We start from the raw sequence: 25800 nt of genomic DNA, 5'->3' as shown, positions 1-25800 counted from the left end.
TAATGCTTTGTTTATATCTTATTCAGGAGGTCTGAGCTGTTCCCTAAATAAGTTTAGTTTTAGTAAGTGATACTTGTAATGTTGGTTTCTTATATGAGAAATAATTTCTTACCTCCTTCTCTGCTGAATCATTGACAGAAGTCCCAGTAAGCATGGAAATACTTTTAAAGAACAGAAATACCAAAGGGACATAGAGTTACTGCAACAGGTTATTTTTGGCTTTTCTAGACACCAAGTTTATTTCAGTGAATACGGTTAATGTAAGAGATAAGCTGCAAACTGAACTGTGAGAAGATTAATATTATGAAAGAATTAATAAAATGGGTCAAATTTTATGAGGTGCAGTGTGTTTGAATGAATGAATTTGAAACTGATGTAGGTGCTGCTAGATCTTTTTCCTTTCCAAAGAATTGCAGTGTAAGAACTGAACAGAAAGAACAAATTCTCTCAGTATTTTTCTGGGACTGATTAATACTTTTCCTTATGTATGGGTAAACTGAGGCTGGAAATTTTGACTCTTTAGCCCAAGGTATTAGAAAGCCAAGTATGAAATGTAAAGGATTTTGTTTGTCAGCTTGCTGTACCCAGTGAGAACATCTTGTGTCCTGAAGTAAACAAAAGAGTGGGTGGTGAGAGCACTGAGAGCTCAGTCCTGCCTCGTGGTTGTTGGTGCCATTTTCCAGAGATTTCTGGAATAAGAGCAGGATGCACAAATCTTGCTCTTATCTCATTAAAAGCAGCCAAATGTTTGGGACTGGGAGATAGCAGAGCTTGAAATGCTTATTGGTTTCCCTTGGAGTAAACTTGGAGCTGTTGTTGACTGTTCAAAGGGAGCCTCATCCAGCTCTCCTGATTGGAAAAACATGGACAGGGAGTAAATGCCAAGACCTGTAGCTGCCTTCTGTCTCCAGCACCAGTATCAGAGTGTTTTATAACTTTCCTATGAAATTAGGGGTTTAAGGTCTGCATCTCAGGGATGTCAGGAGGAGAGCAGCAAACAGACCCAGGGCACCCAGCACTCGCTGTCTCTGTCCACGTGTGCCAAGTTGTGGCCCTGTATGTATCTTAAATTTCTGCCTTGGTTTGAAGCCTTCTCACATAGAGTCAGACCTGCTGTGTTTGAGAAGAAATTAGACAGGTTTATGAAGTCTATGAATTCATTATGTTCGTTGATATATAATGAATACTGTGGGTCCAGCTTTGCCTGAAACGTATTTGCATACCTGCCTTCTAACAGTGACTTGGAAAATCTCTTTTCAAGGCTAAGTAGAGGCCTTAAAACTGAAATTGTGAAACTCAAGAGCCTAAGGACACTTGATGGGCAGTGTCTTTCTCTTGTGACACACTAATAACAGACTGAACCCCGTGGTCTTGGGGCTGAATTTAGTGTGCTCGCTGCAGCTGTTGGTAAGCAACTGCTTGTTAAACTGTGTGGTATTTTCCTTTGCAAACTATTTCAGTCATGCTTGTCATAAGTAGAATTTGGAAGCAGTTTTATGTCGATCCTCTTCCAGGCTCGACCCAGAGCTGAGGCAACAGAATGGAAAAAGCTTGTGGCCTTTTTATGGAGCTCAGTTCTTGCAACAAATTGGCCTTAGAGGCTGGTGGCTGCAGAGGGGTGGCAGCAGGGACCTGGTGGCAGGCCCTGGAGAGCCAAAGGCAGTTGTGATTCCCAGGAATGTCACTTGTGGAACTCGTTTGAGCAGCTCGTGGATGGTTTCATTGTTTGTGGAGCACAGAGCAGGGTGGCTTGGCAAGGAGCAGCTTCTCCATCACCTCCCCAGGCCTGAGTTTCAGGTTACTTTGTCCATAAACTATGAAAATCCCTGTCCAGGAGTTGGTTGTGCAGGAAACGTGAGTGGTGAGGAGCAAACACTTCTCACCAGGTTGGGGCACAGCAGTTTCAGTTGCAGTTTGGGCTTGTGCTTTGCTTTCTAGGTGTTTACAGGAACAGACTTAGAGCTCTGTCACAGCAAGGAGAAAACCTGCCCATCTCCTCAGTTCACTCATTATGAACATAAAAAGAAATTGTAAAGTGCTGTTGTCAAAATCTACTTTCCAAAGACTCATTTTAAGGCAAAGCAGAGGGGACACCCCAGCTGCAACTCAGTAATGAATGAAAACCAGTCTCTTTATGATAATGAGCCAGAGGACTTTAGAACCTGTAAACACCTTGGCTCAAAGGTCCCTACAACAGGCAGAGCCCTCAGGTGTGGTTAAACCAGAGAATCTGTGGGCAGTCAACTGCTCAGAGTTGTAATTGTTTTTCCCACATGAACATGTTAGAGAATCCTTTAGATAAAATATGGGAAGTGTGAGTACATTGACATGGCAGCCTTCAGTCATTACCAGCATAACTGACATGGTTATAATAAAATTAAACTCTTTCTTGTGTTTTTTTGATTCAAAATCAAATTACAGCAGGGAATCATCCAGGATCTCTGGATTTGAAGTTAGGTAGTATAGTAATCACTTAAAGCTGAGTTCTCTGATTTAGAGCTTTGTATTTATCAGCTGGAATTGCAAATGCCAAGTGACAGTTTTGAGTTTATGCACCTCAAATCCATCTGGGTATGGTGCCATCCCCATGTGTTCAGTGTTGTTTTCACTAGGTAGTACAGGAAACAACATGGAGAGAAGGGATCCAGGGCAGTGTGAAACTGCATCAGCAGTTTAAGGTCACACTTTATGGTTTACAAATTGCTTGAGAATTTTGGTGAATTTTAGGGAAAACTGATGCTTGCAGGGCCCTGATTTCTGGGTGGTCACGTGGCAAAGTCAGGTTGAAGTAGCAGCAAAAACATTGTTTTTGGGGGGTTCTCATAGTTTGGTGTCTCTTAAAAATAAAGTCTCTTTTTCAAGGAGCAAGGCTCCTTTCCTTATTGATTCAGCAGTGTGTTTCCAAATGGTTTTCTTCAGTCCCAAGCTGCAGGTACTCAGGGGCTCTCTGCTTTTCAGGAATGGGACAAGGCTGGGTGTCTCCCTGTGTGTTCTCCACTGCACCTGGACACCTTTGACTCTGTGCCCCCACCAATGAGCCCCCCCCCCCAGCTCAGGTGAAAACCAACATCGAGCTCCTTTATTTTATGTGGTTTCTGAGCAAGGGAATCTTGTCATTTCTCTTGTTCAAGTTGCAGTTCCATTTCTTATTTGCTTTTCATAATCAGAAGCACAATGGGGTTCATTTGCTGTGGGGTTGTACTGTCTCATTGCTCCTGCAGTTGTAAGTCAGACAAAAATCCAGAGACTTCAGTCCTGTGGGAACAAAAGCGACTTAGATTAAAAATGCCAACTTTCTCTGTGTTCCCTAACACACAAGTTAGCTCATTCATGCTCAAGTCCAGGGATTCAGAAGGGTAAACAACAGTAATTCTGCAAAAACTGAGACATTAAAGGCTGCCTTTCTCTCTGTCTTTTCTCTCCACAGCCCTCCTGGGCCAGGTGATGATAATCAGTTGGCTTCTCCCCTGGATCCCTGTGAGCATCCCTCAGCTGTGTCTGCAGCCTCTGGAAATGCTGTCCCCGTGGGAGCTGCTGAGCTGACTGCAGCCAGGTACTGTCCAGAGCTGTGCCCTGGGGCAGGGCAGTGCCTGCACTGCTCCCTGCTGCGGGGGAGTGGAGCACCAGGAGCTCAGCACTGCCTGAGGAGCTGCTGTCACCCTCCTTGCATGGGCAAATGTCTGCTAGGACCAGTTGCTGATGGGTTTGCTGAGTCTGCCTCTGTCAGCGCAGTTTTAAATCCCCCCTTGTCAAAACCTTCAAAAGAAGATTCTGTTTACCCTTCCCTGAGATTCTATCACTTCAGCACAAAGGAGGGTTGTGACATGTGAAGGTGCAATATATGCCCTGTGTTTTTTTAGTTGCATGTACTTTTTTTTTTTTATTAGTACAAGATAACTAATCCTTGGAGCGTTTTCTGTGAGAAGTTCTTAAACAGTATAATGTTGATTATAGAGCATTCAGGTATCTCTGTTGGACTCTGGCCTTTTTGTCTGCCTTTGCTTGCACTGAGAAGGGAAATTGTTGCCTTCTTTGTGCTGGTGGTAGTGGGGTTGTCAGGATCTTCGGGCATATAAATTTATCTGAACAATAGAGGAAGCCTTGTAGGCTGTGTGTACCCTTCAGTCACCGGGAGCTCAGTGGAGTGTAAACACACACAGTATATTTAAGCTAGCATTACATTTGTTAGCTGAAGTCACAATAATACACCATCAAAGGCTGAAGGGACCTTGTGTGGTTTGCTCAATCCACCTTAAAAGCTGGGTGACTTTGCTGTTCAGCCTGTCCTGGTCTGCCACCAGTCCCCAAGCTGGTTAGTCACCAATGCTGGCTGGGAGAGTCTGTGAGAAACAAACTTTTTCCTACAGTCAGAGTAAGATGATCTAGAGAAGCTTACAGTGGGAAGCTAATGATGTGGATTTCTTTCTGTTCTTGTAAGTTTTTACTCAAAGAGTTGTGTTTCTTTTGTTTTTAACAAATGTAATTGGGTTACTGATGCTTTTTTTTTTTGTGGATTCTGCTTTTCTTGCTAATGGATTGTTGGCCATAGTAGTGAGGCAGTTAGAAAAGAGTGAGCATTAATTGAGGTGGAGCTGTGAACTGCTTTCTGAATGTGGAAGCATGAAAAATGCACCAAAAGTGCCAGAAAGATTTGTATATGGGCTTTGGACTACAGTCTGGAACAGAAAATTGCGTGCCCTTGGGCTGATAATTTGCTGTTTGCAGGGAAAAAGGCACACAAGCTGTCTATGATTAAACATTTAGGGAGAGCAGTCTCAGAGTGCTTTAATTCACTGTTTCTTGTAAACCTCATGAATTCACTCTGTTTGCTTTCTCACATGAATCTGGAATTTCGAGTTAATTATATTATACCTTTTCTTTTGATCTCCTTCATAACTTGTGCCTTTTAAATGTTTTATTGTTAATGTCTGAAGGGTGTCTCGGGGCTCCTTGCTCCACCCCAGTGGCACAGGCTGTGCTGGTGCTGAGCTGTGGTTGCCCCATCCAGGGTGGCTGAGCCCAGTAGGGGTGAGGGCACAGGGACTGTGCAGCAACCACAGGATCTGGCTGTTGTTTCCAAATCCTGACCTTGAGGGAGCTGCAAGGATTTTTGCAAGGGTTCAGCACTAAAGAGTGGCAAGCCAGGGGTATTTCACGTTGGATTTAGGTAGTTTTCCGATTCCTGAAACAGAGGAAACTGACAGAGAAATACACTGGGATCAACTGGAGTGAAGCTGACTGTGAGTGTTGCTTCTGTGTTTGTTGGTTTGAACTCTTTTGTTTGGTTTGGTTTTTTTTAAGTGCTGCACAAGTTAACTCTTGTCAGTGTTGTTTGTTTTCCTTACTCCTTTATTTTGCATCCGTGTGCAGCTTTGGATATGAAAGCCTACCCATTCTCCGTCACCTGTCTTTTCTGTCCAGGTTGCCATCTTCTCTATGAGCCTTGCAGAGGGGTTTCCTGCTGTCCCAGCTGTAGAAAACCCAGAGGCTGCCACTGTGCCCACCCCCAGGTGGCAGCTGGTTGGCAGAGGAGGGGTTAAATCAGTGCAGCTGCACCCCTGCTTTAACTCCTGTGTGTTCAGTCCTGGTGCAGCTCCTCCTGCAGCAGCAGCTCTGCTGACTTCCCTGGGCTGTGGTCCTGAGCTGCTAACATAATGTTGGTAGCAAATGAAAGTGCTAAAACACGTGGGATTATGTTCACACAGCAGGACTGGGCTTTTCTTACCCAAGGAAGAGCCTCAGTGATGTTTTTTTTTCTTTCATGTCGTTGCCTTATCTGTCCTCAACAATTCACCTGTGTAATGGAGCAGATTATTGCTGATATAAGTAAGATAATCTTATTAAAGTCTCTGGGTGGTTTTTTTGGCATTTTATGTAGAAGCAGTGCACCACTGCATTTCACTGTGGCTGGATACAATTCCCTAGTGCACACACTTGTGATGTCTCTGTGCTGCCTGCTGGGTACTTCTGCAAAATGGAAATGTTACAGGGGCTCCTGAATGCCATGGTGTTATTCCAGTCTGTCTGCAGTAAGGTGCAATCATAAAGAGTTTTCCCCCAAAATATTTAGGTATTTACTAGATTTGCTTCTGCTTCTGTGAATTTCCCCATTAGGGGCGTCACATAATGCAGACAGCGTGCACTTAGGGAAAAATAATGGTGCATACATCATGGAGGTCAGTTTGTGCTAAATGGCTTCCAGATGGCAGGGCAGAGTAAGAGATCAGGTTGTCCCTCCATCTGTCCAGTCAGGAAACTCTATCTTTGTTTGGCTTCTTGAGGGTGACTGACTGCCTCTCTCCTGCTGGTAACATATTGATCAGGGACAACATGCTAGCATCTGCTCAGTAAGATTTTATTTATCTGCAGAGAAGTGCCCTGAAAAGAATTAGGTAAAAAGTTCACCGGCGGTTCTGCCAGGCATTTTTGTCCAGCAGTGAAAGGCCAAGTTCACTCTGATTTGCCAGTACATGTTGCTGTAGGAGAAGTTTTGGCCAGACACAGCTTTCTCTTTACTCTGCAGGTGCAGAGCTCTGCAACAGGACTTCTGTGCTGCATGAGGAATGTTTGTGTTGGAAAGGTAGAGAAGGCAAACAAGAGCCCTGTCTGTACAAGACCACAGCTTAGCTGGGTTCCAGGTTAGAGGTGTGAAACACTTCTGAGCAGTGTCTGTTCCCTGCAACTTCCTTCCTAGCTTGTGGGGAAAAAAATCCCAAACCTGCAAATGCCCAGGAAAAAAATGACAGCTTAGAAGGCACTTGCTGCATGTGTTTAGGGCTGTACTTCTCAGTGTTGGCAGCACAAAAGGGAGTACCCACATCTGTGCACACAGATAGTCAGAAAATTATTTTTGAGGTTTCAAAACTCCACAGGATAAATACTGGTCAATGTATAGTTTATTGTGCACTGAGAAGACTTGGGCCTTTTGGTAGTATTCTTCTTGCAACCATTAAAATATTACTAGTTAAGAAAAAAAATTAATGGATAATCTTGTTTCAATAAGAGCTGTGGAGAGGCTTTGATGTAGCTGCTTCACATCTGAGGTGATGAAAGTCCCATGAGTTGACACATGGACCCCAGTTGATGCAGTGTTAAGCTGGAGAGCTCAGAGTGAACAGAAAGTCTGTATTTTGGACAGGGTTTCTGTTCTGTGCTCCCTTGCCTCAATTTCTGCAGGTCTGTCAGAGTAGGAGTGGAGGTAGGGCTTGGTGAAGGATGGGGAGCAGAGCTTTTCCAGAAATCCTGGTGTGTTGATTGCTTTAGTGTTGGGAATGACACTCATTGGTCAAAGTGTCTCTGAAAATGGTTTCATTTGATGTGGAAAGGCTTGGAGGGGGAAGCTGAAGGGCTGCAGATCATCATTTGGGCCTGTGGGTGAAACAGGTGCTGCTGTAAGACTGGGGCAGCTTTGTGGGTCCATAACACCAGGGCCATAATTTATGTGCCTTTGGTGCTCTTGTTTGGCTGGGCCCTCTTGTGAATTGTTTGGGTTTTGCAGCTCTTTGTTTGCTCTCCAAACAGATGTTCAGCATTCACTTATTTTTAGCAGTTCACTTTTTTCTGCTTTAAAAATCCTACTTTCACTGCTCTCCGTGTGCCCCTATATAGTCACAGCCTTGGTATAGAGAGGATGCTGTTACTATATTAGTACAGAGACATTTTTAGCCAAGGACAAAGGCCTTTGCATGAAAAAGGAAACAGCCTGCTTTTTAATAATTATTTATTTATTTATTTGTTTGTGTTCACTTGATGGGGCTGAAAATTTTGGGTGTGTCAGCATCGGGCCAGTTTGGGCAAACAGAAGGAAGGAAAGGAAGGAAGGAGTGAGGAAAGCAGAGATAATTTCTTAGAAGAGGTAGCTGGGTAGTTGTCCCATATGGCACAAAGCAGCTTTGTGGATATAAGCTAATCAAGGCAAACTACACTCACAAAGAGCTTTGGTGATCTTGGTACCTGAGTGGACAAGCACTTTGGGAAGTGGCTGTTCTCGTGCTCCTGTGTGTTGTGACTAAAGTTAGAGATGTGGTTTAGGCCTGTCCTCTGTTTGTGCACCAAAGAAGGGAACAGCCTGTCCCTGGACCTTACTAACTCTTCATCAGTAACGCAATTCCATCTTGCTGCCTACAATTCCAGTGTAATTACTGGGGGAAGAGGAGAGAAAAATTCAAAAGGAATGACTAATATAGCTGTTTATCTTTAGTTCAGGAAACCTGTAAGAAGCTTCTCAGCCACGTCCTGTTTCCATCAACATTTCCATCAACATTTGTGCCTGTATCTCTGGCAGCAGCACCAGCAGGAGGGGAGGCTGTTGTGTGTGGCTGCTGCCCCAGGACATTTGTGTCCCTCTGGTGTGCCCGGAAGGGACAGTGTGGTGTGACAAGACCTCAGACTGCTCCTGCTTTTGAGACATGAAGTCATGGGTTATTTAGTTCCTTTTCTGTTAATGAGTGTGGCTGAGAGCAGGGGGAGTTGTGTGGTTACTGCCCTGCTCCTGAGCGTGGGGCTTTGCTGAGCAGAGGGACTTCACATCCATGGCATGAGTTCTGGGATTACTGTCTTTAGCTTTACAGCCTAAGGAGAGCTTTTAAAGTAAGAGAATGTTTTAAACCCAGATTTTAGGGTTTTTTGCTAAAACACAAATTGCTTAATCGAATGTTTATATTGTACAGTGAGGAGAAAAGGCTGTGTGAGAACAGCGAAGCAGTCATTAATGATTTATTTACTATACTGACTTCATATACACTTAAATTCTCTGGCACTTAATGTCATGGTCTGTAAGAGTTGTCAAGACTTTGTAATATTACTGATGATGTGGTCAGCTGAGAAGTGAAGTGAAATAATGTTTGGAGGAAGAAGTAATTTGTGGGAGGTGGGAGAGAGAGGGAATTCGGGAGGGGATGATGTGCTCCTTACAGCTCCTTGTAGATCCAGCCAAAGTTCATCCTAAAAAGAGACTTTATTAAAGCTTCATGGGCATTACAGATTATTTTTAATAACTGTTTTGCAGCACTTCCAAGCCTGATAGCTGCAAGGGAGTTGATAACCACGTTTCTGAGGATGTACCTTTGGCTGTGGCCCCTGGTGATGGTGTAGAGCTGCCTGCTCAAGAAACCAAAGGTTTTACAAGGGAAAAAAAAAGGTATTGTGTGATTTCCATTGTTACAAGACTTCTCCATGTCTTTACATCTTTTGCTTAAGAAACGTTTCTAGTGTGAAAGAGGCTGACTGAGTTTGACAGGTGTTTTGTCGAAGTTATATGAACACTTTGCTGCTGGATTTTGAATCCAAATGTTAGACTTCTCAAGACCTGGCTAATCCACTGTATCTACTCCAAAATACCAGAAGAGGGAGCTTAGGCTACACTGGTTATTACTATGCTGGTCTTTCTTTCTAATTTTAAACTATTATTTTTTTTTTTAGGTTTTTTTCCCCCAATATTTTCCTTTATGTAACTAAAGTTTGTTGGGGTTTTTTTGTTGTTGTTTCTGAGTGTGAAACTGTGCAAGATCAGGTCCTATTTACAAGGACTTTTCTGCTCTTTCCCCTTCAGATGTTGCCAGCAACTTCCCCACCCCACACCTGATTTGCATTGTCACTGTCAGTAGTGAAGGAAGATATTTTTCAGCTTGGTTTCACTCTTGCTGAATAAATGTTACCTTGATTTCAAAGTTAAATGTTTCACTGCCTCAGATTTACACTGATTGTTGCCACAGTGTTTGATAGGTGGTCCAGCACATTTTTTGCTTTGAAAACCCCTAAACTGAGTCAGACTCATAGAATGATTTGGCTTGGAAGGAACCTTAAAGATCATGTCCCAACCATCCCATTTCAAATATAGTTGAGACATGTGCTTGGATATTCCTGTCTGAGGTGATTTACCAGTCTGCTCTTGGGGCTCAGCAATCAAGGCCTGCCCTTATTGTGACATCTATTAATGGAAAAGGTCACAGCACAGCTGAGAATATGAAATGGGCACTCCCTGGAGAGCAGCATTCTCCACCCCACCAATACCCACTGGCAGCTTGTGACAAGTGGGATGCAAGACAGGAGACACCACGGGAAATACAGTTATGCCACTACAGCTCTGTTCAGAAATGTCAAAAGATACTGCTGTCAGCAGGAGGACACTCTGAATTGTGAATTAAAATGTACACAATGGATGTGTTCTGCTGTGGAACAGTGCACAAAGAGCTATTGGCAAATGCTGCTGAAAAAACTATCGACTTAATATCTAGGAAATGTTGATTAATTAGTTCTTCTAAACTCCTGGTGGTTTTGGTCAGAAAAATGGTGTCTTCACCTTTAGTGTATGTGCTGCTGAAGCACAGTTAGGCCAACTCTTTGTAGTTTTCCTCCATTATACTGCAGTGCACAAACCATTGATGGAGAACAGAAGTGTTTTGCACCGGTATGCTATTTCTGTCATCTGGAGAGGATTTTCTGAATTGAAGGATAGATACAATGGTTATCATCTAAAAAGGAAGAAAAATGGGCAGGTGAGATTTTCAGTTGGAAAATGCTCCCCCCAAGATGTTGGCTCATTCCAGAGAATCATCCAAAATTGTTTAAGCTTTATGGATAACCCTGAATTTCACATTCTGGGAGTGCTGTAGTGCAGTCACAAATGACTGTTGTTTACAAATCCAAATTGGAACCACTAAAACATGGGGATTTTCTTTTCCTTTTCACTAGAATTCAGCTTCAACAACAGGAGAAATAACTTTAGAACTCTGCAGGCACACAGAGCTGCTGTGCTTAGGTATTTAGGCTTACATATTTATTTTTGTGCCTCTCAAGTTTGTTTGTAGTGTGTTTAATAGTGTAAATGCCTGTGTGTGCATAAGAAGCTCTTGGCCTTGGACACTTTCAGAGGTGGGAAGTCCACTGCCTCTTTGGGCAACATGTTGTATTAGTAGAATTTCTTAATGCAGAATCAAAATCCAGCCTAGGATGTCAGCAGCCAAATGTGCACTCCCAGCATCCTCATTATGCCTTGAGAATAGTGATCCTGTCACCCACAGCTTCTTTCTCCAAAGCTGAGCTGCTGTGTTTGTATCTTAGTGGAAATTAAGATGCACAGAGGTGAGAATTAGAGCTGTCTGTTGGACAAAAGATCATTCTTGCACCCTCTTGAAAAGCAAAAGAAAATTACTGTCCAAATAGCTGTCTGCTGTTGTAATCAACCCTTCGTGTAAATACTTCTGAGACTACCTTGCATTTTTTATGTGATTCCTGTGTATCAAGTCAAATCAGCCATGGAAAATAATAGCCTGCAAATTGGGTTATGTTTCACTTTGTCACATTGATAGGAAGTGTCTGGCAAGGTGCTGAACTTGTGCAGCTGCTGGGCCACTCTGTGATTTCTGTAAAATGGATCCTTGAGGCATTGCAGTCTCCTCTGCAATTAAGATGATCACATTATGAACTGTGTCACAGGCACTTCATAATTTGAGAGAAGTGCTGAAATATTGCTAGAGAGTAGCTGATTCTTTATGGAAGCCCTATGGACAGAGCTGGAAAGTCTCTGAGGAGCTGCTCCATCCCTTTGTGCTGCGAGGAAGAGAGATGGATGTGATTTGTTCTGGAGAACAAAAAGCAAGTGCTGGTTTTGAGCATGTCCTCTGCCGTAGCCTCACTGCTTGCTTTGAAAACTGCACCTGTGATGTTCTCTGTGGCTGATGGGAATGGAGAGCTGGGTCCTCCCTGCTGTTAGTTACCAGATCAATTTTCTTTCAAAAGCTAAAGCAGATTGGAGTCTGAACATTTTGAGAGACTTTGGATGGACAGGGAATGTCTGTTATTCTCTGAAATCAAATATACATTTCTGTCTTACCTTACTAATTTTCCGGAATTGAACCTGGAACCACTTGGAAGCACAGCCACAAATCTCTCTGAAAGCAGAAAGTCACAACAGTGTTTACACAAAGCTCTACTTTCTGTGTTGTTGGTTTCCAAAATGTTTCATAATGCTTCCCTGGGAGGAAGCAAAGCTGAATAATTGGTGTGAGGCAGAAAAAACAGGATAAGCTTTATGACTTCTGGGTTTTATTTGCTTGATCATATACTGAAAACAAGTTTTCTCCTTTTGCCCACCTTCAGAGAGGCTTGGTGTAAAACTAAGGAAATAAAAAGCAATGTATTGCCTTCATTTTGGACCAACACTGATAATCCTAGACTGAGTTGCTTTTAATGATTTATTCAAAACCAATAAGGGATTAAATGGGATTCAAAAACTCAAGGGTTTTTTCCCTTGAGTGAATTTAACCCTTTTGAAAGGAATGTGTTACAACATTTAAATTCACAAGTGCACTGAGCAAGGAAGAGATAAGAAGTGCAAGTGAGGGATACAAATGCATCTTTCTTTCCAAAATGTGGGAGTTTGGGTTTGGGGCTTTCTGGGGCAGAAGGGAGGTGTAGTTTTGTGAGTTTTATGTTTGTCATGTGAACTGAATAGTAGTAGTGTGTGTGTCTGGACTGTCTGGTGCACAAGTGAAGTGATGCTTTTTTTAGGATAGCAACAGATAGAAGGCATTGAAATGAAGTTGTTTAATTCTTATAAACCAAACCCAAGGATTTCTGTTGAGGCTTTGTGGCTGACACCACGAAAAGCATTTACCATCTCCTGAAAAACAGCATATAAAATAGATACCTTCCACATTAAAAAATAGATACCTTCCACATAACCAGCCAGCCTGTAAAAAATGGACAGGAGTGAGCCACAGTGCTGCTCTTCATCTATTTCCACCATTCCAGGTTTCTAAAGGAGATTGTCTCCTGAGTGTTGTGTTTAGTACTGCTCAGCCCCAGGCAGGAGGATGCTTTGTGTAGACATTTTCAGTTAATTACTAATAGCATCAAATTCTGGGTTGTCTGGTGTGTTTCAAGCCCAAAATGTTGTGGATTTTCTTGTAGCTGGGTGTGGGGCTGGTATGGTGGGGTTAGCTGTGTGAGCCCATGATGTGGGGGGACAACAAATAGCTGCCAGCAGCTCCATTTTTAAAAGGCAAAGCATTAATGGGTGCTTGAGACAAGTGGGAAATGTCACCTGTTTTCTAACCACTTGCTGGTTGGGAATTTGGGCTCTCTGGGGTGTTCTGCCTGCAGGTTTACTCAAAGAGAGCAATTATTTGTGTGTCTTGTAAAGCTGCTCTCAGTCTGAGGCGGTGGACAAAAGGGTGATGGTAGCCCTCTGTTTGCCTGTTATTCCTGTGTATTTCACAGGTTCCCTCGGGCGATTTATGGTAATTTCCGTGCTGCTAGAACAGGTTCAGCAGCATGAAAATGAAAATGTCGTTACGCTAATTAATCCATCCACCAGGAGTCTTAGAACAGCACTGATCATTCTGCATCCTACAAAAACCATGGCACTTCATATTCAGAAATTACACTCCAGGCTTGGGATGCTGTTCCTTGGCACTGTGGCACACACAGTGACAGCTCCTGACACTGCCAGGAGGGTGGAGGACTTGTATAGGATCACCTCTTGTCCTAGAGCAGGTAATACATGAGCTAAAACTCTTGTCAGGTGTATTTTGTATTTCTCAATAATCACTGTTATGCTAAAATATGGCATGTGCTTTTGGAGCACTCCAATGCTAAATCTTCTGAAAACAAAAGCTTAAAGGAGCCATTGAAACATACTAGACATACTTCAGACCGATTTTGTGTTAACTCTCATGAAATCAAATTGAAGCTGTAAGCTGACTTCTTTAAGGCAGTCATTTGACCACCCATCCTTAGCAGCCACAGCAGAGCGCTGCACCGGGGGGGAATACTGTTCCTGTCTGCTTTCTTCATCCTGCATTTTCAAAATCTAATTCTTTACTTAGGCCCTGAGGCCAGCAGGCCTTTGGATTCTGCTTGCTGAAATCTCCTGCAACAAGGTGCTCCCAGAGAGCATTATCAGCACTGATCTTGTCAGCTGAGGGCAGGTGCATGAAAACTCTTAAAAATGTCAGTCCCCTCCTGGCATTAGGCAGCTCCTCTCCTAACAAGCCTGGCTCCAGCTGCCCTAGGGATCTTACACCTCAGGATGTTTAGAGACTTAGAAAGAAGCATGGAAGCAAGATGGGCCCCTGTCGTCTGTGGTGGTGTTTTTGCAATTCTGTTGTTTGGAAATGTCAACAGAATTTGGGCATTTGGCCTGTGGACATGGTCTGCAGAGGCATTTTGAGCAGCAAAACAAAATCCCTCCTTTGGTGTGGTGATGCTTGTGGTCCCAATCTGAAGCCCAGGCCAGAAATTTGGTAAAGAGGAGTTTCAAGTTTTGTTTGTGATCCGAGGAATTCAAGTCTGGCTCTTACAGCAGTAGCGTGATAGAGCCCAAAATCCAAAACAGAAGTGTCTGTGCCTGGGCAGGAGGGGAAAGCCACGGAGCAAACAGGAGAGCAGAGGCTGCAGGGGTGAGGTGTGAGGGGTTTGGCTGCCCTGACCCCAAACTCTGTCTCCTCTGTGGGTCTGTGTGGGGCAGAGCCCCTCTCCTTCAGGGGAGCACCCACACCCAGGGCTGTGCTCAGCTCCTGGGAACCTCCTCTCCCACTTGGTGTGGCTCCTTAGTTCCGTGGGAGGCTTTGGACCGTGGAATCCTGCGGGGTGTGCAGTTCTCACGTTGCTGATCGTAATTCACCGCCGGCCTCTGAAAGCCTGGAGCCCCCCCAGCAGCACCGTGCAGGGCCCCTTTTGTTATCCTTCTCTGCCTTTCCCATGCTGGACATTTCAGTAACTAAGCAGGCATCTTGGTTATTCATAACTCTTAATGCCATTAATCTCACTTGCAATTTAGATTAAGCAGTGACCGTAGCAACCAGGCAGTGATCAGTGGGGAGGGGGTGCAATTATTTATGTTTTGTCTTGGTTTTATTTTTATTTGAAACGCGCTCTAATGTTTGTTTCTTGTCAGCTTCAGTGTCCATCCTGGCTGCATCATCACAGGTCTCTCCTGTTTCCTTGGAATTAGCAGATGTCAGTGGGCTCAGGCTTAAAACTCTGGGACATTGTGTGTTTTCATGAGGAGTGTATCAATGCAAATAAAGCACTCACATTATGTTAATCTAGATAAGTGGTGGAGCAGACAATGTGTCTATCAAAGTACTTGATCTGTAAGAACAAGTTAAATCTGTGAAGCTTTACAGCTAGGATCTCCTTGTGTCGTTTGGTGGTGTATAATCTTGTACCATGGTGACACGGATAGGGCTGTGTTGTGCCAGGTGATGTACAGAGGCAGTTGAACAAATTGCTTCTGTTTTCCTTGAAAACCATATTGAAAAATATCCCACTGGTTTAACACTCTGCAATTATTTTACTGCTCAGATTTCATTTACACTCTCCAGTTGTGAATCAGTGCCCCACTCTTAGACCATTGAAAGATAAATGCTGAGCAAAAACTAATCCAAAACCTACAGCTAACAAAAAACCACCAAACCAACAAACCCATGGTTTCAGTCTGAAGGTCTGTCACTCTCCTGTAGGGCTGAATTTCTGATTTATCTGTACTGGAATGGAATTAAGCTAAGGAGAACTGGATTTTAGAAGGATAGCAGTAAATGTATCTTTAAATGGCTAATTATAGACTATAATAATATCTTAACTATATCATGGCCATAAACTGCAGTGCATGTCTATTTATTGGGCATTGCTAAAGCATAGATGTTCCAATTTGTGTTAACCTTTCACTGGTTTTTGCCAGTATACCAGAATGGGATAAATGTGTCACATGTTTTCACCTAACTTTTGTATTTGTTCTTTTATTTGTAGCACAAAGATGCTCACAAAATTAAGGGGGAGAAAGAAAAAAAGAAATTTGCTTTTTTTTCACTGCTCTTGCTACCTGATAGCAGCAAGAGGTCACAGCTTGGCCCTCCAAGAGGTGGTTTGGGTTATCATCTTTCAAAATAATAAAGATTTTTCATTTTAAATTATGGTCTGCTCACATAGAGTACTGTGGTGTCCTGGTTTTGGCTGGAATAGAATTAATGTTCTTCTATTCCCTGGAGTAAAAACAACAAAAAAAAATTGAATCACACTTCTGGAGACAAAGACTGCAAATGGGTTTGGTTGGATTTCTGTGCTTAGCTGTGACTTTCTGAAGGAGATAGTGACAGCAGCAGTGTTAAATGTTGTCCCTGTCCCACAGCAGTGCAGGTGGTGAGCTGGAGCATGGAGTGACCTGGCTGGAATAAAAAAAGTACATGATGAATGTGGTCTCACAGAGATTCCTTGTGGCACATCTCTGGGCATGACGTAGGATTGGAGTCAACAAGAAAACGGGAATGAACAAAGGAAGGGTAGCAAATTCCTTGTGGTGTTCCAGCAGCAGCTTCAGCTCCTTGAGAAGGAATTTTAAATTACTCTCCTTTAGGAAAGTGGAAATTATAAGATACATCCTCTCTTGCTGTCTGAGAGGGAGATGAGACTAAGGAGTAAAGGTCTGGCTACAGGAATAAGAAAGTCTTGATTTGCAGAATAAAAACAAAGCCAAAGGAGATAAAGGTGTCCCAGGACTGACAAAATGCACGGTGAGCAAAGAAGCACAGAATATGCACAACATATCTAGACTTAGGTATTTTTGTGCAGCCTATAATGAAGAATGCTTGAATTCTTTAAGAGCCTGTCAGCTGCCTGCTGTATAACCCTAGGAAAGATGAACCCCACCCTGAGTGCCCACATGGCTGAAAACAGCCTGCTCAGCCTTCCCTGGAGCACAGAGACCAGCTCTGGTCCTGGGAGACCTGGATTTCTGCAAGGACTTGGCAGACAGAGCCAGATCAGCAGAGGCCCGGGAGGGCTGCTGCTCCTGCAGGGCTTTCAGGCCAGGGGAGTCTCCAGCCTTGGGTGTCCTAAAAGGGCTGTCACCACTGCACTTCAAACTGTGTCAGTCTTTAATGTGCTAATGTGCTCTCTAACGCAGCCAGCCTCCCCAGGCATGAGTTTGCTTTGCCACTCTGCCCCTGCAGAGTCACATTTTCCAAGCAGTTTGGTCCTTTCAGTCCTTCAGGAGAGATGTTGCTGGTCCTTAGCAGTCTGATATTGTGGACAGCCTTGCCATGAACCCTTTGATTCCAGGCAGCCTGGAATAAGAGAGGCTTTGGGGTGAAAGCTTCTTCCCAAGCTGCATTCAAGGCTTTGGGGTCCAAAGGTAGTATCATTTAAATATATATATATATACACATATATATATATATATATAAAAATTATCGAGGGTTAGAATTATGTTTAAACAATAATCTGTTTTTTAAAACACATCCCCATCTTTTGTTCATTTTTTTTAAAATTTTTTTAGGAAATACTGTTCCTTAGAGCTGTGGCAGCAGCATTCAGATCCCAGAGAAATCCCTTTTTGCTTGGGATGTTTGGTTGTGCTCTGTCTGTGCATTTTCTTTTATATGGTGCCTGTTTCTGCACAGTACCTCAATAATGCATTGCAGCTTGGAGGTACAGCTTAATATTCACCCCTCCTTCCCTAGGGAATAAATGTGTGAGGAAGGCTTTTCTTTCAGCAGGCTCTTTGATGTTCTGTGTATGTGTGGTCATGTTTATAACTTGTGTAAATGCCTGGCATGATGGACACTGAAGCCAAGAGCAAAGAAACAGAACATAAATTTCAGTATCTCAAACCTTATCATGGTCCTGCTCAGCCTTGTTTTTTGATGGAAGCCAAAAATTTCAAATTGGGTGCAAGTGACCAAAGTTTGAATTTATATATAAACATGAAATGGAATAAGACCAAATATTTAGGAGTCTGTAGAGTGTTTTAAACAACTAATCAGTGGACATCCAGTTTCAATAAAACATTTATTTAGTAGAGGCCAAAACATGGCTCTTGCTTAAATGGGTGAAAGAGGCAAAAAGAGAAAATGATTAATTTTAAAGGATGGTACTGAATACTGAAATAGGCTTTTCAGCAGTGGGATCACAATAAGTGGTTACATGGCTTTTAAACCCTAGGCTGAAGTGCCTAGGGCATCTTTAAATCCTTTGAAGCTACAATAGGATTTTTTTTTTCTTTCTGAGCTATATCTGTGTGTTTTTAAGGTTCCAGAGAAGTTCTTACAAAATGTACTCAGAGTGTCAACACAGTTCTTGTATTTTTAAAAGCCCACACTAAATTTAGTGCTAAGTTGATGCTTCTTGGCAGGCCTAAAGGGTGAGCTGGGGCCAGGCAGGAGAGGTGGAGCTCCTCTCATCTGAGGTATTTCTTACTAGTCAGGGTGGGCTGCAGCTTTGTAGTGTAACAGATCTTATGGCCAAATCAGAAATAAATCTACATTTTGGCTTCTTGCACGGGTTGGCCAGAAACATCAGTTTAGTGTTTGTTATTGCATCCCATAGGCAGCAAACTCTCTCCAGTCCAGGGCTCAGTTACAGCACACTTTTTTTGTGAAAGACCATGGCCAGCAGGAGTTCACGTTGCTGGAGCTGAGCTGCTTGGGTGGTTATTTCTCAGAGGGAAGAGTGAAATCCTGTCCTCTTTATGAGCAGGGGAAGCTCAGAGGCAGTGAGCTGTCCTGTGGTGAATCTCTGAGCTGTGCACAAGAGCTGAGGGGAGAAGGAGGCAGTGCCTTGCCTGTGACACCCCTGGCCATAACCCAGAGCCCCCTGTAACCCAGACAGGACGTGCAGAGCGAGCAGGGCCACAGCTGGGCTCCAAAAGCTGAAGCCCTTCATCCTGCAGGTTTGCCAAGACCTGCATTTCTGTGCAGTTTGAATGTTTGTTGCATAGAAATGTTGGAGAATGGAAAAAAAAAAAAAAAAAAAAAAAACCTGCACTGGACAGTTCCTGAAAAGACCATGCTGCCTCAGAATAGGATTCAATCCCAACCTTCTTTTATTAGGGCTTTGTTTATTTAATAAATGTACATGTGAAACTTGAAGGAGTTGACAGAGGCATTTTAAGTGTATTCTTTGCACTTGCTAGGAGTATGCCTGTTTTCCTCACTGCCAGGACAAACAGTGCCTGTGTTCTCCCTCTTGGCCTCCAGGTACCTGGTAGGGCTGTACTTAATTTGGTGTTTGCCTTTCTAGGGATTTTTCTTTTCTCTGAGTCTTCCTTTTCTCTGTATTGAATGAAATCCAACAGGGAGCTATTATGATATTCAAAGACTAGGTAGAGCTATCACACACTAAAGTGAGCTTGCAGCTCAGCCTAACAGGAACTCTGGATACAGACATGGAATTTTAGTCTGTTGGCTGGTACCATTGATTTCCCATACTGGATGGAAATCCTGGAGTTATTAACCATTTCAAATCTACTGCCAAGGAGTATATAGGACATTTTCATGCACTTTATGCACTTTCTGTGTGTTCCTCACTTGTGAATGGCAAATACAGAGGCTGTAGTGAGCTGCCACCACCTCGGCAAGGGAGGATCAGAGCTGGGCACTACTGCAGAGTTTGGGGGTCACTTGTGGCACCCAGCCCTGCTCCAGAGGTTCTGGAGATCAGTCCCTGAGAGAGGCACTGCTGCTGCTTCCCTGGTGGACTTGGAATGAGTCTTGAGCAATGGGATGCTAGAAATGAGGGTTTGGCTTTTATCAGAAACAAAACAACCCCAAAATTATAACTTGCTTGGAAGCTTGTGGCTGAAGTGCTGGCTCACAGGCTTTCCCCATAGTTTAAAAAAAAAACAAAAAAAAGCAGGGAAAAGAATGTAATGTAATCTGTTTCGATGCTGTTCATAAAACAGAATTAAATTTTAGGCAGCCTCTGGAAATGAAAAGTTCTTCATCTTCGCTAAACATCCTTGTTTCCTCTTATCTCAAGAACAATTTATTGTGGGTGCACCCGGAGAATCAGAGTGTATTCAGTAGTCATTCTCCTGTCAAGCAAGAAAACCCAACTGGATTTCCATTTATGCAAGCAGAGGAGAAAATCCCAAAACTGTTGAAAGCCTGAGCCTAATGAGGCCTCCACTAGAGCATAAAAGCTGTGCTGTGATAGGTGCTTGGAAGTCAGCACGTTTTAATATCTTTGTTGAATTTATCTGATCCTTTTGACCCCTCCGCCCTGTGATGTATCCAGAATTGTTACACAGCTTCAAGCCATTTGTATCCCTAGAGTTTCATTCCTGATACAGGCAGCAGTGCAACTGGTTTTTTTTTTTTTGCTCCTTTAATGATGTGAAACACGCCTTGTGTGTGAATCACCTGTTATTTGCCAACAGCAGGGATGTGGAGAGCGATGGTGCCCATCCTTTTCAGCATCTTAGAATTCCCGGTGCCCTGGCACCCCCTCGATGATTTGTAGGGTTTGGAATGCTGTACTTTGTGGTCTTAAAGATCCTCCCCACCTACATCCCTGTCCAGCAAGGGGGTCTGTGCAGGCAGGAGCAGAATGGTTAAAGCGCCCCAGTGTTGGATGGAGCTGCTCCCACTTTGGCTTGTTTACCTTGGCTGCTCATGATATTCTCCCTACGTTCCTCACGGAAGATTCCATTTTTTTTTCCGCAAGAGGGATGAGCTCGCTTGTGAAAGGAAGAGAAAGCAGCCGTTCTGCTTATTAGTGCTCCGTGCCGGCGTCCCGATGTGCGCGGCTCCTCGGGGCTGGGGGGCAATGCGTGCGCGGCGCCCAGCGCACACGTGCATTTGCATTTCAAATCGGCTGAGTCAACACAATATAATGGTCCAGCCTGTAGGTCCTTAGAGAGCCACGGTAGCTGACAATGTGTGCTTAAAGGGAGGGTCTGCTTTTCTTCGTCTCCTTCTTTTTTTTTTTTTTTTTTTTTTTTTTTTAAGCCGGTTTCCATAGCCAATAGTACCGTTCCAGGCGCCTGCACCGGAGCTGTTTGGACCACGGTTGTTTAGCAGATGATTACCCCGTCACGGCGGCCAGGATTTTGTTTTATTTTCTAAACACCGTTCATCTGGACAGAAAAAAAAAAAAAAAATCAAAACAAACCCCAAAACCGAGCAACAACCCACCGCCAAAACTGGCAGCAGTTCAGAGAAGAGAGGCTGCCGAAGCGCTCCTGCCCGTGCTGCCACTGATGCGAGCAGCTGTTTCCATCTGCACTGCAGCACCGCAGCCTCCACAGAGCCGGAGCTGCCGGGGGGATTCCGGAGGAAGCCGGCCTTGCTGTCGCCTAGCCCCGAGCCCAGGGCACGCTGAGGATGGGAGGCTCGCAGTCCCTGCAGCAGGCACAGACAGGTGGCCTGGTCCGGGAGCCGTCTGAGGCCATGTAAGTGCGGGTGCCTCGCTGTCCCCAGCCTGGGCGCTGCCTTGGGGGTGTCTGAGGCCTTTGTTCGGCGCCGGCCGCGCTCGGTGCGGGGCAGAGCTGGGCTGTGGGCGAGCTCTGAGCCGCTGCCAGGGCTCCTCGGTCGGTGTGTGTGTGCGCAGTGCCTGCCGGCCATACGTGCTGTCTTCCCGTGTTTCGGCTGCGGGGTCAGTCAAACACCATGACCATTCCCAGCGAACAAAACGCCAGCCCCTTCCCCCTTTCCCCAAGCCCACCACCGCCTCTGTTTTCGGTTTAAAACGCGCGGCGTGGAGCTCCGTTTCACTGTGCTTTTTTTCAGGGCTTCTCTGCGCTTTTCTCTGCACGGATACTGTTTTTTCAGGTCACATCAACCTTGTCACGTCCATCCCTGTCGTGGTGTTACATCCCCTGTGAAGCATAAGCAAGTTGTCCTTAGGTCTCACTGAAGGCCGGCTCGGAAAGATTTGCTGGGGGAGGGAGGAAAAAGCAGACAATTTGTGCTTGTTCAAAGCGAGTTAGCATTTTTCTGGGTGGTTAAATCATGTATAAAAGTGCAGAAATGTGTATGTGCATGCGGGAATAGCAGCATCGTTTCCCATTTGTGAATAGGATTTTGTAGTTTATTGGTAGAGGATTTATCAGTTTACTTAGCCAACAGCCTTTCCTCCTTAACCCTCCACCCCAGGCTAGTAAGCTGGAATGCTAGAGCATGGACCTTACCTCTGAATGGATTTTAGAAAGACTGCCTTGTCTCCTTTTGTCATTACAGTTCTAATAATCACATTTATTTTAAAATGTCTGACTACTGCATTCATTGCTGAATATGTATTTTGGTAAGTTTTAGGTATTTATCCCTTAGGGCTAGTCTAAAAACGAACGTCATATAGGTCTCTTTAATTTTTTTTTTTTTTTTTTTTTAATGTGTGCTTGTTAAGGTAGCTCTGATTATGGTTGAAACATCATTTGTGTGTTTGAGATAAGTGCTTCAGAGCCATTGGGGAATGATAGAGCAGTAACTGATAGTTTTGCCTCTGTAATAGGCCTTGCATGTAGGCATCTGCTCCCTATTGTCATATTCCAGTGTATCAGCAGATAGCTTTGCTTGACAGTGTCTTGTTATATTTGTAACATACAGGCCTAACAGCTTTTCTGCATCCTTTGTTCTTCTGATGCGTAGCTTCAACAATTAATATTTTTACCCTATAATTCCACCTGAGATTCCTATAAAAAACCATCTATTTTAATAATATGGTAGAATAAATGGATGCCTCATTGTCTTTAAAGCACTGTAAATTGCATTTTTGTCTGCACACACTGCTGTTAATTATTGACAGTGGTCCAAGGACTGGGCAATAAAAGACATGTTGCTAAAACAGGGTTCAGGATTTTTAGCTCCAGGTTTCACAGCCTTTTAAGAATGCATTCTGTTGGATGAACATATTGATCAAGGTGTATATGTTTATACATTTGGGGGGCACTTGAGTAAATTATATTGTCATCTCTCTCAATGACTCCTTTTATATATAAACCTCCTCATCTTTTGTATTAAGTCATTCCTGTGGGGTTTCAAGATGATCTTTTAAGGGCTGACGTAATCAACAGAAACACTTTTAGCACAGACATCATTCAGTAACTGTTGATGTCCTTGGGAAGAGTTTGTGGAAGGTATTACTAATCTTGTATGAAATAAATCACCGAGAGATTGTGCTGCTTTATTCGACTAAATACTCTTCAAAGTGAGATAAGAATGGAGGTGTTTCTCTATCCTTGAGAAAACATGGGCCTGTTTTGTAAAACAAGAACATCCTCATAGCATGTCATGGTCATCAGTTCTGGTGTGAGGTTTTGACTTCTACTCTTATCACTGTAACTTTTACCAGTGCTTTTTAAATGAGGTTGCATTTGGCTTGCTTTGCACACATAAGCAAATTCCTTAATGGCAGTGATGGCTCAGAGGCAGAAACATCTGGCCATGTCCCAGGCAAGTTTGGCAGCTGCCCATGCAGTTCCAGCATCCCTGAAGTCATCACTTCTGCCATCAGCAGAGGCTGATTGCCCTAAGGAGAGCTGCTCCACAAAGGGAGAGCAGGGTTGGGTTTGGCTGCCCTGAGTTCATTAGAGTAGGGGGGTGTCAGTCAGGAATCATTACTGGTGTAGAATAGCATCAAAAAAACTACAGAGGCAAACAAATTCCTTAAATAGCTGCTGCTTTAGGAGTTCCTCCAAAGTATCCTATGATGGACTTCTTGATTAAACACTAGGGAAAGTTGTAGAAATAAATTGGTGTTAGAATCCATGCTGAAAAGGGGTCTAGGTTAAGATCTTAGGGTGTATCTATGATTAAATATGCCCTTTTTGCATGCATATGCCAAATTCCCAATTTTAATGTAATTTTGTTTCAGCCAGGATAAAAGTATTTGCAATAAACCCACTATTGGTACTGACAGCCCGGGGTGTTCTGTTGCTCATTGTAGATTGTTAGCACTCACTGGCAGCAGACAATTGCCCTTTTATTTAAAGAGAAAAGAAAAGTCAATTTGGAATGATAAAAAAGGGAAAGCCCAAGGGAAGCCCCTGACAATAAAAGTTAACTGCAGATGAAAGTGGGGTGGCTCAGACCTCGCTGCTGATGGTACGAGCGCTGTCATGTGCTTTGCTAGTCGCAGCAGGCACCCTGGTGGCCACAGATTGAGCTCGATCAGGGGCACGTTTCCATCAGATAATAGGAGTGGGCTCTGCTGAAATAAAAGCCAGTGACAGTGAGATGATGCTCAGTGTGCATGGATCTGTTGGATGCACACACACACATCTGGTGACAGCGTCCTTGCGGGCGCTGTCTGACATGCCAGTGCTGCCCTGCTCAGGGTGTGAGCAGAAATCAGCCTGCCAAGTGCTACCACCTTCATCTTCAGTGCTTTTATGTGTTAGAACAGTATATTTCTATGTTTTGGCAGTGTTTTTTAAGTATTAGCAAACTGGAAACGTTGCTAGGGCTTTAAATGCTGGGAGCTCTTAGGCATTTGTCATCCCTGAATAGTTTTTTTTTTTTTTTAAGGGGAAAGGGTTTCTTTCTCCTGAGCACGAACCACACCTTGCTTTTCTGGTTGCATCACGGTTGCTGTCCTTGCAGCAACCGGGCAGGATTTACATTCAGTGCCCATTTCTTAACCAGCCAAAGGGGTGCTGATGTGTTATTTCCTCCCATCAGGAGCTTTATGTGCTGTGTCTCTAACGTTTGCATCCCTTGCCAATCCAAGAGGAAAATGACTCAAGCCTGAGCCAGCTCCCACTGAAGTTGATAGTGAAATGCCCACTGACTTCAGTGGGAGCTGGAGCAGGCTCCAAGAAAGAAATTGAATGTCACTGATCACTGGTAGCAGGCCAAGATGCTGGTGTCCCGGTGGGTTGGTTTTCAATATTTCTTCTGCTGCGTGGTCTTTTCTTTTGTTTGTTGGCTACTGGAAAAATTTAAACTGGATAGTCTCAGCCTTCTGCACAGGAGATGTGAGCAGTTTTCTTTGTGTAAGGGTCTGTATACACGTGTATTTATAAAAGTTATCGCTCCATATGCGTAAAAAAAACCAGCCCTTGCTTGCCACCACTTTTTTTTTTTTTTTTTTACATCTTCCAAACCTGGAAGAATCCATTGTGTGGTTCTTAAAAGTTTGAAAGAAATCAGTCTAGTAAAATATTTGCACGGTACTATATGCTCATACATAGGAAAATCGTCAAAATAAATATATATATACATGGAAGAGCGGGATATATATACATATATAAAATTTAAAAATATTGAAAGAATTTGGGTCTTGGGAGGAGGGGAGGCTGCTGTTACTGAATTGATCTTTAGTCTGAGTTAATCCCTTGACAGACAGTTTGTCAGCTTATTATGTAAAAACATAAATTTGTTTTTTTCTTCCTCTCACTGACAGCCTTCAGTGAGCATCCCCATCAGTAATTAGAGGATGCTCTATCTGCTGGGTTTGTCTGCTAAATAGGGTGAATCGCTGGAAGCCATGGGGATGTTTTACTTAAGATGTACCAGAAGTAAGGAGGAGATTCTTCTGTCAAGCTTCCCTGTCTTTCATTCCAGCCTCCCTTATTTGAGCCCAAAGGATCTCATCTCTGAAGTCAATGACAGCGCTCCCTTTGATATGAGAGGTGGTTACATCAACCACTTCTTCTGTCACTGGAAGTAGGCAGGTCACGTTTAGCCTTGAAAATAAAATGAAAAGACCCCAGCCTCCCTCAGCCCTCTATTAACAAGGCACAGCACACGTCTGGCAAACCCATGTGTGCTCTGAAGCTCTCCATAAGGAGTGGGGTGCCCTATGCCATGTGTAATGGAGCTGCTGTCATCTATTATGTATTATGACATGCAGGCAAATTGGAAAATAAAAACCGATGTGAGGTGGTAAAAACATGAATGAAAAGGCATTTCCTGCCACATGCATTGTGGCTGTCATTTACCAGCAGAGCTGTTTCCCTGGCTGCGTTTGCTTTTTTGCTTTTTGCTTGCCTTGACCCAGCAGTCAGAGGATCTGATTGTTGGATTTAAATCAAAGATGCTCTTCAGTGTTGTGTGTTTCAAGAGGTAATAGTCTGGGTGC

General features: G+C 43.7%; 1 protein-coding gene across 5 annotated transcripts in view; it reads left to right on the top strand.

Moving 5' to 3' along the window:
• TACC2 (transforming acidic coiled-coil containing protein 2) overlaps nucleotides 1-25800 on the top strand; it is a 117680-nt gene that overhangs the window by 39673 nt on the left and 52207 nt on the right. For 4 of the 5 annotated variants that reach the window (XM_053949291.1, XM_053949293.1, XM_053949292.1 and 1 more), the window contains 2 exons: nucleotides 3428-3553; nucleotides 9008-9139. In XM_053949291.1, the coding sequence (XP_053805266.1) occupies nucleotides 3428-3553; nucleotides 9008-9139 (258 nt within the window). Of the gene's footprint in view, nucleotides 1-3427; nucleotides 3554-9007; nucleotides 9140-20121; nucleotides 21173-25800 lie in introns of those variants that run through there. The other variant, XM_053949295.1, reaches the window with a different exon arrangement.

This window comes from Vidua chalybeata, chromosome 8, assembly GCF_026979565.1.
Source record: "Vidua chalybeata isolate OUT-0048 chromosome 8, bVidCha1 merged haplotype, whole genome shotgun sequence".
Classification (NCBI taxonomy): Eukaryota; Metazoa; Chordata; class Aves; order Passeriformes; family Viduidae; genus Vidua; species Vidua chalybeata.
The sequence above is the reverse complement of the archived record's forward strand: the minus strand, read 5'-3'. Positions and strand labels throughout refer to the sequence as shown.